Below are 19,528 nucleotides of genomic sequence, written 5' to 3'. Positions count from 1 at the left end.
TGTTGGAATAGGAAAGGAGTAAGGATTTGGAGTAAGATGATGTGGGCTAAAATCCCACCTGTGCTGCTTAGTGTTTATGTGGTTTATCATGGTCAAATTCACTTAACTGGTCTAGGCCTCAGTTTCTCTATCTGTAAAATCAGTGGAGTGGGGTGGGCCAGACTGTATGATTTCTCAGGTTCCTTTCAGCTCTAAAATCTATAATCCCCAAAAGAGGGGACATTATTTGCAATAAACTTGATGGGACTTCTATGATCTGAGCTTCCCCCCAAGCTTTCCCAAATCTCCCAGAATGTGCTCTGGGGAAAAGAGCACATTTTCTTCCTGGATAAAGGCTTCCCCTTCTCTAGGGAAGCACAAACACTAAGCTACCTTCCTATAACGTTCAGTAATATTTTGGAATTCTGAATGTCCCAGAGAAGGCAATGAGAGCCTGAAGACAGCAAACTTAAGAGACATATGAAGTCAGATTTTTGTGTATTTGTTATGAAAATCTGCATTTTAATTAAGCCAAATTCATACCTTGTCAACATAAAGATGACCCCAAAACTAGATCCCAGTAAACACCACAATATGTCAGTGAATGAAAATGGGTGTATATATGTGTTTATGTGTATGTTATAAGTTACTGAAAAACAACTAACCAAATAAGAAAGATAGCTGTCTGGAAGCCTAAGGCAAAATGCATTTAAGAACTTTTTAATCTCCAATGTCAGCTCTATTCTCAGCACTACTGGTTTGAGGGAAAGGAAAGGCATAATAAGCAAGGAAGAACAAAAGATAGATGAGTGAGAGAAGTTTTCTAAACTCTAGACATACTTGCAGATGTGGATCAATCTCAAATATGGTCTCGCCTCTTCTCATATCAGTTATTAACCAGGGACCACCAGCTCTATGAGGGAAAAACAAGAAGATATACAGTAATAATTCAACATATTCTAGAAAGAGGCCAAGAAACTGAGTAGGAGTGAATTGGAGTAAAAAACAATGAGGTGGACATGACTGGGAGGGAAGACACTACCCTAGATTTTTTTTTTTTTTAATAATAGCACACTACATATAATATAAGACTTTTGGTTAATCTTGCTGAACTGAAAATGCAAATGGATATTAAAAGTTACTTATAGAAATTTATTTTTTTAAAAAGAAGATTGATTAAGGATACACCAACCAACAAATCACTGGGGGAATCCTCAATGAGAAAATTCATACTTATACATGACTAAGCTCCAGCCATCTTTTGCAAGAGGCCATTCCTGGCTCCTCCTACTCTTTAACTTCTAGTAATAATAACTTCTTCTTTTAGGTTACCAAGCATTTACTTCATACTTATCTGATCTACACATATATACAAATATATATATATATGCCACATAAATGCACATGTTGTTCTCACCATTCTATCCTTATTTCCAATTAAAAGGTAAGCTTTTTGAGACTAGAAACCAATTTTTTTCTTTGTCTTTGTATTTCCAGTGTTTAGCAAAGTGCCTGGCACAAAATAAGTACCTAATGCTAAGTGATGATCAGTTGATAATATGAGAGTAAACTCCAAAGAGAGAGAGAGGGCATAGCTTCTTAGAAGAGGCTGGATGAGCCTTTACCTCCAGTAAGTCAGGGACCCTCCTCACTTGGCTTTTGCTTTACCATCATAACCATTCCAGTGTTTTAGGGAACTAAATCTATACACTCATGGCAAGGAAAGAAAGGTGGATAGTAATGATATCATAATACTTACACAGGGACTGTTCGAAGTAGTTCAAGGATACCCTGTCCATTCCATTGTTGGGCTGCATGTAGCTCTTCTGTGCAAACACCAACAATCTAAGATCCCAGAAATAAGATGTGGTTGTGCATTAACAACAATCCTTCCTTCCTGTTTCAGGAGACTAGTCAGCAACCTAGAGACTTATGGGATAGAAACATGTGGGAGAATCTAAGCTGACTACAAGAGATATGTTAAAAGTTGGGGTTTAATACCCTTGGAACACCACATTGGAAACTGCTTCCTACTATCTCAGCCTGGCTATGATAGAATAGACATCTTGTTGACTTCAAGACCTTACTCCAAGGATGCAGAGAAGCAAAGGGGAAGCCTTAGACACTAAGAAAGTGAAATGCTCCAAATAAGATTCCCCACTCACCACATACTAACTCTGAATCTTAAATTCTGGATAAAATCACTGTGTTAGATGATCACAGTGATTATCTATCTTCTGTTCATGTTATGGTCACACACAATATAATCCAAAGCAAATGTAAAATATTTCCAGTTCAGAACCAACACAATGTGATTTCATTCTTCAGTTCTGAGCCAATTCTGAGAGGCTTATTTTCCTCAAGGAAAAGGCCAAAGTTTTTTTCTTTACTTAAATTTTTAAATAGACAAACATTAATCATTTAAGAAAAAATACAATAGTCCTAAAACAAAGAGACAATTTTACTCTAAACCCCAAACTTTGACATGGGAGAAGCAAACAAGTTCAGGAATATGTGTTTTCAGGTAGATGGGATCTCAGGGGCTATCTATTCCAATCTCTTTAAATAGCAGTTGAAAAAATTGAGGCAAAAGAAGAGTATGTGAATTGCCCAGAATTAGTTATTGAGTTAGTAATACTGAAGGTAGGATTTGAATCCAGGTCTGTGCTTTCCCTTTTATTGTCCTAGATTAAGAGTTAGCAAAGAAAAAACAAGCAAAAACAAATAAACAAACAACTTTTGTTATATGTCCCCTTCTATGTCTACCAGAAGTTTTGCCTGGTAGTGTATAATTCCGATTCTTTTGTTTTCATTCAATATCACCTCACGTAGCAACTTCTATAGTTTCTTATATACTTCATATTCTGCTTTCAAGGGTATCACAAGACACCTTTTTCACTGATCTATTTCTAAAGTTCTTTTTTCAGTTTCTCTACTAGTTTCTCTAATTACATTCTAGTATTTTATTATCTGGTAGTGATGGTCTACAAATGAATCATTGCATTATCCATGATACATGGGACTGCTACATGTCCCATCTTGGGGATACTGAGAGTTGCAGCACTTAACCCTGTTGACTTTCTGAGAGATATTTGGCAAAGTATTTTGTTTTTATTCTTCCACTAGCCATGCTTCTAGAATTCTGATCCTTCTTTTTCATCTAAATAGACCTTTTCCTCTCTTCCTGTCTTTTAGGAGATGGCTACTTGATTCAGCATTCCTCTGTTTTTACCTGGAGGAAGATAACCAACCCAAAGGGAGTCTGCACAGGTTGCATCTGGGGGTCCTCAGTCAGAAGCATGTGCTGGATTCTTGACTCACTATTATCCAGAGGGCTGTGCCAGGATACATGGTCACCACTGCAGAAGGTGTTTTCTAAAAGATACAAAAATAATAACTCAAAATGATATGGTGCCTTAAATTTTACAGAGTACTTTCTTTACAACTAACCCTTGAGATAGGTGGTAAAAGCATTATTATTGCCATTTCGCAGAAGAGGAGACAAACTCAGAAAGAAAAAAACCTCTTAAAAGCACAAAGTTGCATGTTCCCTTGAGATATCAATATAGTATTTATACTTCAAACTGAACCTAGCCAAGAGTCAAGTTACAATGAAACAGTCTGGGCATATTCTTTTGCAGATGAGTAAATGGAGATTCTATTAATTTGTACAATAGTTTAGAAGGGTTCCGGTACCTTTTTCATTCACCTATGCTAAATCATAGTTATGAATGTAAAAGGACAAAGCCACCCTTCTTATAGCTAAGATCCAAGAAGGCCACTTCCCCCATAGTATTCTCATACATTAAATTTCTATAGGGGATGTTGGTAAAGAAAATAGAAAGCATAATCAGGCAAGGAGATCATCTGTTTGGTAAGCAGCAGTGTTAGCCCTGGCATTTATTTCCACTTTGACAAAAAATAAAATACTCTAAGAAAATAAAATAAAACAAAATCAACCATCTCTCCATCTACAAATAAGTAAGATAATAGTCTAATCTCTTCTGCAACCTTCTCATTAAAATGGAAACTGATTTCTATACTACTGAGAATAGCAGGTTTTTTTCATTTGATCAGTCCAAATCAGTTACTAAATCTTCTTATTTCTACCTTCACAACAATAACTCTTTAACATCTGACTGCTCTCACAGCTCCCCCACTTTAGTTCAGGACTTCATCATCTCTAACTTAGATTATTACAATGGCCTCCTAATTAGTCCTCTCCTTAAGTCTCTCCCCACCTCCAGTTCATTACATCCACTGCTGCCAAATCAATTTTCCTTTAGCACAAATTTGACTATGTCATTACCCTAACTCAAACAACTCCAGTGACTCCCTGCTGTCTCTAAGAAAAAAAATATATACCCTTCTCCCTTTTTGCTTTTAAAACCCTTTGTTTGTAACTTTGTCCCAAAACTCAGTATTTTTAACCTCACTGTACTTTCCTACTTCCTGCATTGTGAAATTGGAGCCAAACTAGCCTTCTCTACTTCTTATACAAAGCTATTATCTCCTGTTTCTGGGTCTCTGGGCTGACCTGCATTGCCTAGAAAAGCACTTTCTCACCACCTCTGTCTTCCTTTCTTTAAGCAGCAGCTCAAATACCACTTTTTCGTGAAGCTTTTCATGATTCCCGGCAACTGTTGGGGTGTTTTCTATCAAAACACATAATAGTTAACTGCTCTACATTTATTCTCTCTATCTTTATAGATTTAGGGATTTTTTAAAGAAAATAGCAATTCTAGTTAGTCAAAGCACTCATATCAGATAATACACCCTGATACTTATAATGTGGAGAAGCAGACAAGAACAATACATTTTTCATTCTCTAACACAAATTATAAAAATCAACAAACACGAAGATTTCCACACGCAAATGCCAGAATATGAGGCTTCTATACAAAATAATGACTCTCATTACATATAGCTTTTAAGAATATATTTAATACATCCATAACTTGTCTGTGGCTTCTTTTGAAATTCCTTATGTTCTGTTGCTTATATTTCTTAAACATTTCAATGATGCTTTATAAAATTATTGTTATTACTAGCCTCTCTCCCCCCACAAAAACCAAAACTTTTTTTTTAAGATAGGGAAAAAAAAAAAGCTGAACTCTCCCAGGCTGTTTTTGTCTTCAACTGACTTAAACAGAAGATTAAATAACAATAAACATTTTGCTCCTGTTCATAAAATCCCAAAATTACACTTAGTGTCTTTTCCATTCACAAGATTAGCTTCATGCTACTTTTGCTGCCAACCTTCCAAGATGTCAAAAGAGGAAATAAGTGTATCACCTGGATTTGTTTAGAAAAGATAGCACAGTATAGGGTATTAGGAGATTAAACATCCTGTACCTAATTGCATTTACACTTCTCTTATAGCCCCATCCAAGGCACATAAGTGGCAGAGCAGTCCTTCTTCTGTTTTATTTTGTGTGCTTTCTGAGACTATATTTTGTATGCTTGTAAATGTGTAGAACAATGATAAGAACCAACAGATGGTGAGGGCAACAGCAATAACAGAGGACAAGTTCAGTTTTCTCATTAAATGAAGAGGGGCAGAGAAGAAACCTGACCTATAACATCTTCAAAGCATCATAGAAACAAAGAATTGCAAAGGATCTTAAAAGCCATTTATTCCAATACTCTCATACAGATGAGGAAACAGAGGCCCAAGGAGATGAAATGACTTACCCCAAATCATGTTAAATTAAGACAGCAGAGCTGGAGCTACAACTCAGGTCTCCTGACTCTAAAAATATTCTTTTTACTATAGCCTGCTGCAACTCCTAGATGGAAAGTACTTTGAATGAACATGGTGACTGGTCATCTACAAAGAGAACAGGAACCAGCTGATTTCTCTTTGAAGGCCAAGAGCTAACAGCACTTGGTTTATCTCATTGAAGCCTAACAAACTCTTCCCAGTAGATGGCCCTAGAGCACTTAGTTTGGAAGATTACTCAATTCTTGTTGCATTGACTTGATTTCTTAAGACCGTCGGAAACACACTCAAAATACTGGTAAGTTAAACTTATCCTGGAAACAGATGACTAGAAAATCCAGTGCTATAGCCTTTTATGAATCAAAATCAACAGTTTATTTTTTCAAATAAAATTAATAATTTATTACAATTTTAACAATAAAACACAAATCTCAAAAATACAATAAAAATGTTTAAAATAATTATTACCACATACTTACTGTCATAGGATTATAGATTTACAGACAGGAGTGACCTTAATGGTCATCTAGTTCAATCCTTTTGTTTATGATTTTAACATTTTTTTAAAAAATTCTGAATTTAATACCAAAATAGCCTGGGTAAATACAAAACAGAATACAGAAAGAGGTGCCACAGTAGAGAGGGGACTTTGCACTTGGAATCAGAAGATATGAATTCAAACCCAGTTTCAGAGATTTCCTAAATTATCTTTTATAATTCTCTGTTGACTTTTAAAAATGTTTAAACTGTAATCCATCTTTCTTTTCTTTTTTTGTCGTTACAATCAATATCGAAATTTCCCCCTCTCCAACCCTTGCTTAATTAAAAATAGAAAAGAAGGAAAAAAAAAATCACACAAAACTTGTAACAAATAAGTATGGCCAAGCAAAATAAATGACATAGTGGGGCAGCTAGGTGGCGCAGTGGATAGAGCACCAGCCTTGAATTCAGGAGGACTGGAGTTCAAATCTGTTCTCAGACACTTAACTCTTCCTAGCTGTGTGACCCTGGGCAAGTCACTTAACCCCAGCCTCAGGGAAAAAATAAAAAAATAAAAAATAATCCACATAATAACCATGTCCAAATAAAGGTATGCCTTTTTCCTCTACTTAAATCCATTATCTTTCTGGAGTCAGAAAACATGCTTTATAGGTTGCCTTGATCATAGGTCTGCTGGTCATTACTATGATCAGAGAGTTAAGTCTTTCAAAGTTTTTTCTTTACAATGTTTCTGTTCTTATATAAATTGTCCAATTGGTTTTGCTTACTCTACTTTATTAGTTCATACTATCCAAGATTCCTTGAAGTGAAATTTTTATGGAACAATAATATTCTATTATATTAAAATACTATATTTTGACTAGTCATTCCCAGTTGATAAGTTTTGGTGTTCTCAGAGTTTGGGTTTTATTCCCTTTTAATTAGACCGTTGCAATCAGAATTAAGCATTGTCACTGTATACATTATTCTCTTGATTCTTATTTCACTTTGTATTTAGTATCCTACAACTTTTTGAAAATCTCTCTTGGTAATTCTTATGGCAAAAATTTCATTTATTCATCTGCCACAATTAGTTTAATTTTCCTTAAATGATCCCTTAGCTGATATACCTTTATAGTTTCTAGTCTTTTTCCTTTTAATTTGTCCTTTAGGATCAGAAAGTTTGTTTTACTTTCAACTATTCTCTTCCCAGTATTATCTATCCTCTCTCTTCACTGTCCTCTTCCTTGTTTTCGATGAATTTAATCTATTTCTACAGTAAACTGTGTCTGTGTTTTCAATCCTTTTCTAATTCCTATATGATGTTAACTCACGTCTCCCCCCATTCCCTTTTCTCCAAGTTTGGATATTGTTCTACTTATGTGCCTAAATTATAAGAAATAACAAATTCCACCCCTTTTTTCCTATTTTCTACATGTATAATCTTTAGATTTTTATATTTATTAAATATTATATTCTTTTTATACTTCCTTTTCTTCTCCTTCTTCAAAACTTCAGAACAAAATCAATTCAACCCTAGATTCTTCCCCCCCCCTTATTTAATTCCCTTTATGCCTTTTAGTAACAAGTGGGACACTTGTTACTACCTCTTCCATCATTAGAACATAAGCATTACATTATCATATGCTGTTCAGCTGTTCAGTTGTACAGTCATGTCTCAACTATCCCAACTCTTCTTATTCCATGGGTTATACAGTCCATGGGGTTTTCTAGGCAGGAATACTGGAGTGGTTGCCATTTCCTTCTCTAGTAGATTAAGGCAAACAAAGGTTAGCAACTTACCCAGGAATACACAACTAATAAGTGACTGAGGTCACATCTGAACTCAATTCTTCCTAACTTCAGGTCTAGCATCTCATCCATTGAGGTATCTAGTTGCCTAGATCATCATACAGCAACTTCCAATTGCTCATATAAATCCACCTTTCAATAGAGCAGTAATGAACTGAACCAGCTACACCCAGCAAAAAGAACTCTAGGAGATGATTATGAACCACTACGTAGAATTCCCAATCCCTCTAATTTTGTCCACCTGCATTTTGTATTTCCTTCACAGGCTAATTGTATACTATTTCAAAATCCGATTCTTTTTGTACAGCAAAACAACTGTTTGGACATGTATACGTATTTTGTATTTAATTTATACTCTAACATATTTAACATGTATTGATCAACCTGCTATTCTATCTGGGGAAGGAGGGGAAAAATTAGAACAAAAGGTTTGGCAGTTGTCAATGTTGTAAAATTATCTATGCATATATCTGTTAAATAAAAACTATTAAAAAAAATAAGTAAATAAATTAATTCACCTTTCTTGGTTCTCTCAAATTTTGTGTGTATAGCTCAAAGTTCCTACCTAGCCTCGATCTTTTTCATCAGGAATGACTTTTCAATTAAAGGTAGATTTTTCATTCTATAGAATTGTACTCAATTTTGCAAATTAAGTTATTCTTGGTTGTAATGGCTATAGATATTTTGCCTTTTGGAATAGTATATTTTAATATTTCCTCTCATTTTCAGGAGAAGCTATCAAGACTTGTGTAATCCTGTGAGCCTTTGGTACTTAAACTGATGCTTTCTAGATACTTGTAGTTTTGTTTTGTTTTTTTTGTTTTTAACATAGGGGTTCTGGATTTTGCTTAGGACTTGTCTTTTTGGATTGGTAGATTTTATTTTCACTTAGGCTTCTAGTTCTAAAAGATGTGTCCTTTTTTTCATTTATAAGTTCTTAGCTTTAAAAAAAAGTTTTTAAAATTATGATTTTCAAAGAGTTTGAAGAATCTTAGATTATCTCTCCTTGACCTGTTTTCCAAGTTAGGAAATTTTGATAATCTTTCGTTTTCTTCTTTTAATCTTTTGATTTTGTACTATTTCGTGGAAGTCGCTGATTTCTTAGCTGATTTAATTTTCCTTAAATGATCCCTTAGCTGATTTATTCAAATTTTCAGGCTGTTAATTAGAAGTAAAAATTTATCACTTCTTCCTCTTGTAAAGTATGAATTCTCTTTCTGCATCTTTGCTTTAGAACTTTTATTTCATTTTTCATATCTTGCTTCACTTCTCAGTACTCATGTAATCCTCATGGAAATTTTATTTTTTTCTTTGACTCTCCATTTGAACTTGGGAATGAAGTTATTTTCTCCTTACAGAATTCTGAGGTACCTCTGGATCTTTATAATTCTGTATATAGTCTGTATATTCTTCAGCTTGCTCATCCCTCTAGCTATAGACTCAGAATTAAGGCTTTATATCAGGATCAAGCCTTACTTTCTGCTACACTTTTGGGATGGTTGGTCCTGGTTGGTTTCCATCAGGGATAATGGTGTTTCTATACCCAGGATTAGCATTCCCTGAGTCTTTGTATTTCAGAGTACTGTATCTTCAGAACTTTCTACCTCATCTTAGGAGACAGTACTAGAGGCTTGTCTGTTATTGGCTGACTGATTACTATCATTACTAACAATTCAGCCTTTTGAAGTTCCCAACATAGGTTTTAAGGCAGCTGGGTGGTTCAGTGGATAGTTCACTAGGCCTGAAGCCAGGAAAACCTGAGTTTAAATCCAATATCAGATACTTTCTAGCTGTGTGATCTTAGATAAGTCAATAAATCCTGTTTGCCTTAGTTTCCTCACCTATAAAATGAGCTGTAGAAGGAAATGGCATACAAGACAACCAGTGAAAATGTTTGCAGTACAGAGAAGGAGCTTCCTGTTCACAAAAGAGGAATTTATACTTGATCCCATAGGCAACAGAAAGCCACTAGAGTTTATTGAAAGAATTTTTTTAAGGGGTGGGGTATCACATGATCAGACAATCTGAGAGGCAAATGGAGAATGGCCTGGAGTAGGGAGAGCTGAAGCAGACATGCCAATCAAAAAGCTCCTATAACAATCCAGATATGACAATGATAGGGCCTGCACCATAGTAATAGCAGGATCAGAGGGGAGGAAGGACTCCAGATGAGAGAGGTTACAAAAGAGAAATGATAGTACTCAGCAGCCAATTGAATATGGGGAAGTGAGAGTAAGGAGCAAAGGATGACAGTAGGTTTGTAGCAAAGGCACCTAGATGGTGGTGCCCATGACAGTAAAAGGAAGTCAGTAAAAGGGAAAGGTTTTGGGGGAAATTAATGAGTTTTGGACTTACTGGGTTAATATGTCTATGGGACACAGCCAATTCAAGGTACTCAGGCAGATGGGAAGCTGTAAATAAGCAGATAGAAGATGTTGGACACAATGAAGATTATGTGATCTGTGAATTATTTGTACAGAGATGATAACTGAATCCATAGGAACTGACAAGATCCCTAAGAATTAACAGATTAGAGGGAAAAGAATGCTCTAGGCAGGATCTTGGGGAGACAGTGAAGGTGACCCGGATGAAGGTCCAGCATAGGACACTGAAGAGGACCAGTCAATTAGATAGCACCAGGGGAGCGAGTACGCCAAGAAGAGGAGAGTGAGTCACTGATAGAGTCAAATGGGTCCCAAAGAAAAAGCCCCCAAATCTGCCAAGTAACACATCACTGCTAAGTTTGGAGACAGCTGTTTCAGCTGAATGGAGAGGTGAGACGCTAGATTGTTAAAAGAGAATTAGGAGAGGAAAGGAAGTGGAAGGCATAAATTATAGACTGCCTTCTCCAGAAGTCTAGCCACAAAAGGCAGAAGAGATACCAGATAATAGCTAGTGGAGATGGAAGGATCGAGGAAGGGTTTAGGGGGGAGTGAAAAAGATCCATGGGCATGACCTATGAATGAAGGAGGAGATACTGGCAGAAAGAAAGCATCTAGAAAGATATAGGCTGGAAAGGAAGAAAGAGGAAATAGGAGGCAAGGTTCTCAGCTGAGAAGAAGAGGCAGAACAATACAAGATTCAAAAAATGATGAAAAATTTGGAAAAGCTGTTGTGCTAAGTAGGACAGTATAAAAGAATTGCTTTGTTTTAGTGAGAACTGCTTTGGGCTTTATTTTTCTTCTCTGTAAAATGAAAGGTTCTGACTAGAAGGTCCCTGAGGTACCTTTTTCTTACTTTCCTTACAGGAGGAAAATACTCTGTGTGTGTGTTAATAGAAGACTTTAATTTTCAAAATACATGCAAAAATAGTTTTCAACATTCACCTTTGTAAAACCTTGTATTCTAACTTTTCTCCCTCCCTTCTTCCCACTCCCCTAGATGGCAAGCAATCCAATCTATATTAAACATGTACAATTCTTCTAAACATATTTCCACATTTATCATACATACTGCACAAGAAAAATCAGATCAAAAAGAGAAAAAAAAATTAGAAAGGAAAAAAAAAGCAAGCAAACAACAAAAAAGGTAGCCCCTTCTCCTAGCTGTCTTTTCCTGACTGCATTGGTTATGGATTCCTTAGGATGAGAAAGATCTGAAGTGATTAGTCTTTCAGATTTTCATACATAATCCCCAATGGCTGGTGAACAAGCAGGAACAGAGGCAGTTAGTTAATGAGCAAAAGTTTGAAGAGGAAGTTTATTGTTCTATAAGAAATGATCAGCAGAATGATTTTCATAAGAGGCTTTATATGAACTGATGCTAAGTGAAATGAGCAGAACCAGGAGATCATTGTACACAACTACAAAATTATATGATGATCAATTCTGATGGATGAGACTCTTCAACAATGAGATGATTCAGGCCAATTTCAATAGACTTGTGGTGGAAAAAGCAATCCACTTTCAAAATTCCCATTTAACATATTAGAATCAGCAGTAATTATAGTAAAACAGGAAAGAAAGCTTAATGAGTATTAAAATATAAAAAATTCAAAAATTATTTATATGTGGCATGATTGTTTATTAAAAAAAACCTATTAGTTGCAACAACAACCAAAAAAAAAAAGAAAAAAAAAAACAGTTGAGTTCAGCAAGGTAGAAGGATGGAAGACAGATGAAAAATAATCAGTTTTATATGTTGGCAATAAAACACAAGAAAACAAGCTAAGAAAAAAAGATGTTTTATTTATAATTAAATAACATTTGAGAACTATCCTATCAACATGCAGTGATTTTAATAAAGATAACTAAAATTTCACAGACAAAAATAAAGTTAGATCTAAATAACTAAAGTAACATTTAATATTAAAAAAAAGAGTTGAATCAACACAAGTTAACACAAGTTAACAAAAGAACAGAAAAAGAGAATTCTACATGCCATTTAACAGCTGGAATGAACAGAGGGGAAAGGCTATAGTGAGGTAATGTACAGACTGCTGGCCCCATCCTTCTGTGAAATTACATTCTTTTAGAATTCTCTAGTATAGTTTTGGAGAATTGTTCACACTAAGAATTTAAGATCAAGATATATGCATATAACAGGAACAAAAAAAAAAGGTACTTTTTTCTTTCTAATTCCAATTTCATTTTCTGTCTTCTGAATGGAAAAAGGAAGTCATAGGAGACAAGAGTCTAGAAGCTTTAAAATGGTACAAAACTGTAGATTCCAGCTCCCCTCCCTTTCTTCTCCCTTCTCCATAAACATGCACTACAAATAAGATGCTTTGAAAGGAATGAAATCCCAGGGGCATTCCTGCACAAAGGTCCCACTACAGGGTTTTAAATTGGGCTCCCCTAGAGCCGGTGGCCTAAACACAAGGCTTTCTCCTCTTCTCCTTTCAACCCTCCCTCCACCCCCTCCAACTGTGAAAAAAAGATTATGATTACTAGAAAGCTGCTGAACTTTTGAGGCTCTGATACAAAGTCCTTCCCAGAAGAATCGTGGCCACTCTCAGATCTTCAATCTGATCAAGGATCTATTGGAAGGGTTTGGGGAAGAAGAGAAGACCTTCACATTTTTAAAACTAGGTTTAATGATTTCAGTTCTCAATTCTCAATTCTTCAAGTTCTGACAGCATACAAGATAGGTTGAGGTGGCTTTTAATGTAACTTCCTTCAACAAATTCTGTTTGCTATTAATTTAGCTATATTTGGTTCTAAGCTATTGTGAAAGGACAATAATGAATGTGCTTGTGCAACTTATTAAAACTTACTTCTTTTTAAAAATTTTAAATATACATCACCTTTATGAATCATGTTGAGAGAGAGAAATCAGAAGAAAAGGGAAAAACCATGGGAGAGAAAAAAAAAGTGAACATAACATGTGTTGATATATCTCCATAGGTTTTTTTTTTTTTTTTTTTCTGGATACAGATGGCATTTTCTGTCCAAAGTCTATTAGGACTGCTTTGGATCACTGAACCACTGAGAAGAACCCAAGTCTTTTATATTGATCATCGCACTTACTGTTATTGTGTACAATGTATTCCTGATTCTGGTTGTTTTGCTCAGCATCAGTTCATGTAAATCTTTCCAGGTCTTTCTAAAATCAGCTTGTTCATCATTGTAAAAAACAATTTCTAAATCAAGAATAAGCATACTCTTTATAAAACCTTGAGAAAAATAATTTAAGGAAACTTCTAGATTTTACCTAAATCAAAGAACTTAAGATCAAAGAGGTGTAAGAACTGTCTCCTTATGTGCTCTTTCAGAAATGTCAGACTCCCCTTTTCTACTTCTACAATTCAATTAAGTGAGCATTTATGCAGCACCTACTATGTTGCCAGTTCTATTCTCATCAAGTTTATATTCTACAAGGGCTTATGTCCAATTAGGTAAATATAAAGTGTACAAAAAATAACTGGAGAAGGAAGAAACATAATAATTTGAGTAAACTCTGGAGCAGGAAGAACCACATAATAACAACTTGAGAATACTAAATTGTCAAAGGAAAAAATTATGTTTATAAATAAAGAAGGCTCAGCTACCCAGCATGCATCAGTGAGAAAATTAATGGAAGCAGCATATCAATGGGCTAATAGGTTATCTTTTTAAGTATTCATCCCCAAAATGAATTGATCATGAGGCCATAGTGAGGAATAGAGGGTGGGTAACAGCTGCCATCTTAAGAGTTTTTCTTCAGGTATACACAGGATTAAGAGAATGAGAGAATAACATCAGGTATTACAGCTGTCTAGCAGCATGTCTTTCCCTCTCCTCTGTTTATGCAAAGGTTACAATTATTAACTCAAAAACTGAATTCAACAAACATTAAGCATCTGCTATGTGGAAAAACATTATTTTAGATATGACATTTCTTTACCAAGAAGTCTTAAATACAGATTTCAACTTTAGAAAACCATCTCAGCAAAAACAAACCACCTAAGAAATACTCTAGTGCAACAGACCAGACAATAAGATTGAGTGAATCTGTTGCAGATCTGTGGACCATAGAGCAAAGTGACTTACAGAAAGGCCACACTGTGCACCAGCTGTGCATCATAAAGCCAAAGGAAAGTCCTAGAGCCTAAGAGGAGAGCCTAGTTGTTAAACTTCAAGCCATCCAATGTGAATTTATGGACAATGCTGGGTAGGCTTTCCTGAGTTCAATTAAACCCTTTGGGATCTTCTTTTTATGTGATCTAAGCTTTATCAGGTGCTTTCTTTTTCTTTCCAAATGCTGTTATCAGTTTTGACACTTATTACTATCTTTTATATAAGGGCCTGTTGGCCAGGAAAATTCTGGGCAGGAGAGCAAACCTGATTGCGATGGAACTCTATAGCTCCTGCTTTAATCACAATTATACTTTGTGTAAAGAAACTCAAAGAAACTGTGCTTTTTAACTTCCAAGTCTTTACTTATGGTATTTCTTAGTCTCTACTTTTAAAATCCTAGCTATCCTTTCAGTTTCTATCCCAGAGAGCAGCTAAGTGGTGCAGTGATGAGTATGTTAGGAAGACCTAGATTCAATCTAGCTGCTCTACTACAGCTGGGCAAATTACTAAGCCCCTGCTTGCTTCAATTTTCTCAATTATAAATAAGGATGACAATAAGAGCATTTACCTTGAAGGGTTCTTAGAGGCCTCAGTGAGATAACCCCAGGACAGTGCCTGACACAGAGGAGGTGTCATATAAAATGATTTTTTTTCCCTTTTTCTTCCCCTTCTCCCAGGAGAAATGGGAAGTTCTTAAGAAATTCTGAGGACATTTTGAAGCAATTTGAATAGTGGAGGAAAAAGGAGTTATTTAAAGAGACTACTGTAGATGCACAGGGAACTTATGATTTAAAAACAACGTGCCGCCTCCTTTGGTTCCTTTGCAAGAATGAGGGAGGAAGTGAGAGTGGTATTCAAAGGTACTGAACACTGCATATAACACTGGGCTTTTCCAGTATGTTGTTTAGTTTTACTGAACTTGGGAAGGAAAAATAACATGTTGAGAAATGAAGATGATAAAAGATTTAAGACGGCAGATGCTAGAAGCAAGGGCAGGTGATGGAGAATGAATATAAAAATGTTGGCATAGTTTTGTAAGAAGGGTGTTGGGAACGCTATGAACACCAAGAGTTGGTGAGGACATCTCAGGATAACAAAAGGGAGATGTTAGGGAAAAGGGAGGGTGGTCCAAGAAGGATAAGGGTTGCTATTCAATGGGAGAGATAAGACAATGACATTAATGGTAAAGAGAAGCTGGAATTCCACTCAGCTTTTCTGGTTTCTACTTTTCTGGCCAAGGAAAACCACCTTTGTACTAGAAAGATGGGAACAAAAATAACCAACTTGTCACTGACATCCAAGATAAATATGGAGTTTGTGAACAAGTAGTGAGCTACCCTTTAACTATATATCATTTAGCTTAAAAGTTTGCAAAGCACTTCACAAACATTGTCTTATATCTCATCACAGCCCTGCAGTTATCATCATCTCCATTTTACATATGGGGAATCAGGCTAAAAGACATTATGTGATAAAGAAGAAGGATTTGAACTCAGATCTTGCTGATTCCAAGTTAAAAGTCTACCCATTCTTGTGCTGTTTCCTTGGGCTTCATGAGTTCAAGTTATCTGGCTCAGATGAATTGCATCCTAGAAGGTAACTGGAAGATGTTATTGCTTGGCCACTGTAAGTGATTTCTGTAAGAAGGCAGAGAATGGGAAAGATATGAAAACTGAATTTTCCCAAAAAGAAAGAGAATAATAGAATTTGAAAAGTATAGATCAACTTGTAATAAGACTTGTGATGGAGAGAGCCATTTGCATCCAGAGAGAAGAGTATGAGGACTGAATGTGGATCACAACATAGTATTTTCACCTTTTTTTTGTTGTTTGCTTGCTTTCCCCCCCTTTTTTGATCTTTCTTGTACAGCACAATAAATATGGAAATATGTTTAGAAGTATGTTTAACCTATATTGGATTTCTTGCTGTCTAAGAGAAGGATGGTGGGGGGAAGGGAGGGAAAAAATTTGGAACACAAGATTTTGCAAGAGTGAATACTGAAAACTATCTGTGCATGTATTTGAAAATAAAAAGCCATTATTTAAAAAAAACAAAAAAACAAAAACAAAAAAAAAACGTAGACCAATGAGTTTGATTTAAATTCCAGGTAAAGTTCCAGAAAATGTAATTAAAGGAATAGCAAGATAGCAAGTGAATCTGGAAAAGGAAGTATTGTACACTTTATCAAGAGCAGTTCATTCCAGATTAAGCTTATTTCCTTTTTAATTAACTGGTAGAGAGCATAGTTGAGATAACCCAGATTTTAGCCAGAACATATGACAGTCTCTCACATCATTATTGTAGAAAAGATAGCAAATAGATTAGAAAAAGGTATAATTAGTTAGGTTTTTTATTTTATATACATAAAATTGTCAAAGATAACAAAAGGTGGGATTGGTACATCTTGGAGAGTGTTCCAGAAACCACTATACTATTGATTAAAATAGTGAAATGATCCAATTCTTCTGGAAAGTACTTTGAAATTATGCTAAAGAATGTGCCAAAAATGACTGTATCCTTTGACCCAGAGAGCTTACTGCTCCATATATACTTTGAGGAGATCAAAAATAGAAAGATAAATCTCATATATGCCAAAATATACAATGTAGCATTTTTTAAAAATAGTACTAAAGAACTGGAAATTAAGTAAGTGCCCATTAATTGGAGAATGACTAAACAAACCATAGTGAGAGAATTAAATGGATTATTACCAGGCTGTAAGAAATGAAGCATTTAAAAAATTCAGAGATGCATGAGAAAAATTTTATGAAGTAGCACACTAGAAGCGGAAAATCACTATTTACAATTATCAACAATGCAAAGAAAAGAAAAAGGGAAATTGAAAATTTTAACCCCTCCTTTGTATGGACTATGGAACCACAATAGACCGTATATTTGTTAGTTTTGATGAACTGATTTTTTTTTTCTTTCCTCTTTATTTTGTATTCTTTGTTTAAAAAAATAGCTCAAGAACCAGAAGATCACTATACACTTCAACAATACTGTATGAAGATATATTCTGGTGGAAGTGGATATCTTCAACATAAAGAAGATCCAACTCACTTCCAGTTGATCAATGATGGGCAGAAACAACTACACCCAGACAAGGAACACTGGGAATTGAATGTAAACTGTTTGCACTACTGTCTTTCTACCCAGGATACTTATACCTCGGAATCCAATTCTTAAGTGCAACAAGAAAATTGGATTTACAAACATATATTGTATCTAGGTTATACTGTAACACATGTAATATGTATGGGATTTCCTGTCATCTAGGGGAGGGAGTAGAGGAAAGGAAGGGGAAAATTTGGAAAAATGAATACAAGGGATAATGTTATAAAAAAAATTACTCATGCATATGCACTGTCAAATTTTTTTATAATTTTATAATTATGAAATTAATTTAAAAATAATAAAACATTTTAAATGGCTCAAAAAACATTGATGAAAGATGTATTTGGAAATGAATGTGATTTTAAAAACAAAAGAGCAATAAACTTTTAAAAATAATTAAGTGGATTAATAACTGATTGCATAACCAGAATCTAAAGACCAGTCATTAATACTAAATTATCAATTTGAAAGGAGTTTTCCAAAGGAGTGCCCCAATCATCTGTGCTTAATTCTGTGTTGTTTAGTATTCTTTACCAATTCAATTCAATAACCATTTAGTAAATACTTATCATGAGTTAGGCACCATACTAAGCACTGGGAATATAAATAAGAAAAAAGAAAGATAATCCTGGTCCTCAAGGAGTTTACAATCTAGTAAGGGAAGATAACACACAAAAGGAATCTGAAAATGGAGAGTGAATTGGAAAGTCCAAATCAAGCCTGTTTACAGGAAAGTGCTCAGAGGAATTTCGTGCTCTTCTCTCCAACCAGAAGGTAAAAGATTGAGGGAGTTGGGAAGGTATTGAGTATCCAAGGATATGTTATCAGAAATTTGACCATCTTATTCTGTGAGGAGCATCTAGCTTTTGGGAGTTGAAACCAAGCACAGCTGCAAATGATAAAGGCAGAGCGAGGGCATTATTATGTAGAGGGAAAGCTAACATTTTTGATGACAGGAGGCAAAAAGATCTTGATAGGCTAGAATACTGGGATTAATCTAATAAAATGATAATCAATAGTCTTACACTTGAGTAAAGCAAATTCACAAGTACAAGACATAAGAAATATGACTAGGAAATATGTTGTCTGAAAAAGATCTGGGTTTTTTATGATCTACAAGCTTAAAACAAGTGAACAGTGTTAAATGGAGGCCAAGATATCCAATATCTTGGGATGAAGTTCAAAGTGGAATAGGAATCTATGGAGATTAAAATCTTGGTATACTGTGCTTTGGTTACATCATATCTTGAGTACTGTCTTCAGTTCAGGGCAATACATTTTAGGAAGGAGATTGATTAGATAGTATGCTTAGGATGACAATCAAAAAGAAACTTGACATCTGTGCCTTATATCAAGAACTCAACCTTTTTTGTGACATACATTTTCCCCCTGCCTTTTAGCAGTCTGACATCCATGGACACCCCTTTTTTTAAAGGTTATTTATATATAATAATGTTTATTTAATATTTTTATTTTCCCCAGTTACATATGAAACAATTTTTTACATTTGTTTTTAAAACTCAAGTTCCAGATTCTCTCCCTTCCTCCTCATTCTCCCCACACTGAAAAGGCATATGTGAAGTTATGCAAAACATTTTCATAAGTCATGTTGCAAAAGAAAACATAGATCCCCCCCAAAAATCCTTCAGAAAAACAAAGTGGAAAAAACTTATAATTATGTTAAACATATTTCCATATTAGTCATCTTGTGAAAGAAAAATCAAAACAAAAGGGAAAAACCACAAGAAAATAAAAGTGAAAATAGTATGCTTTGATTTGCATGCAGTTTCCATAGTTCTTACTCTGATTGTAGATAATATTTTCCACCACAAGTCTATATAAACTGTTTTGGATCACTGTATTGCTGAGAAGAGCAAAGTCTATCATAGTTGAACATCACACTATGGTCCTGTCACTGTGC

The 19,528-nt window shown here is 35.0% G+C and overlaps 1 protein-coding gene across 3 annotated transcripts in view; it reads right to left on the bottom strand.

The window, feature by feature from the left end:
* Positions 1–19,528, bottom strand: part of SUFU (SUFU negative regulator of hedgehog signaling) — a 150,386-nt gene that overhangs the window by 38,647 nt on the left and 92,211 nt on the right. For all 3 annotated transcript variants that reach the window (XM_074295460.1, XM_074295461.1, XM_074295459.1), the window contains exons 4-6: positions 3,212–3,354; positions 1,739–1,824; positions 820–892 (exon numbers count right to left, since the gene is read on the bottom strand). In XM_074295460.1, the coding sequence (XP_074151561.1) occupies positions 820–892; positions 1,739–1,824; positions 3,212–3,354 (302 nt within the window). The remainder of the gene's footprint in view (positions 1–819; positions 893–1,738; positions 1,825–3,211; positions 3,355–19,528) is intronic.

The sequence above is a fragment of the Sminthopsis crassicaudata genome, chromosome 2, assembly GCF_048593235.1.
Source record: "Sminthopsis crassicaudata isolate SCR6 chromosome 2, ASM4859323v1, whole genome shotgun sequence".
NCBI lineage: Eukaryota > Metazoa > Chordata > Mammalia > Dasyuromorphia > Dasyuridae > Sminthopsis > Sminthopsis crassicaudata.
Note: the sequence above shows the minus strand (reverse complement) of the source record. Positions and strands in the feature narration are given on the sequence as shown.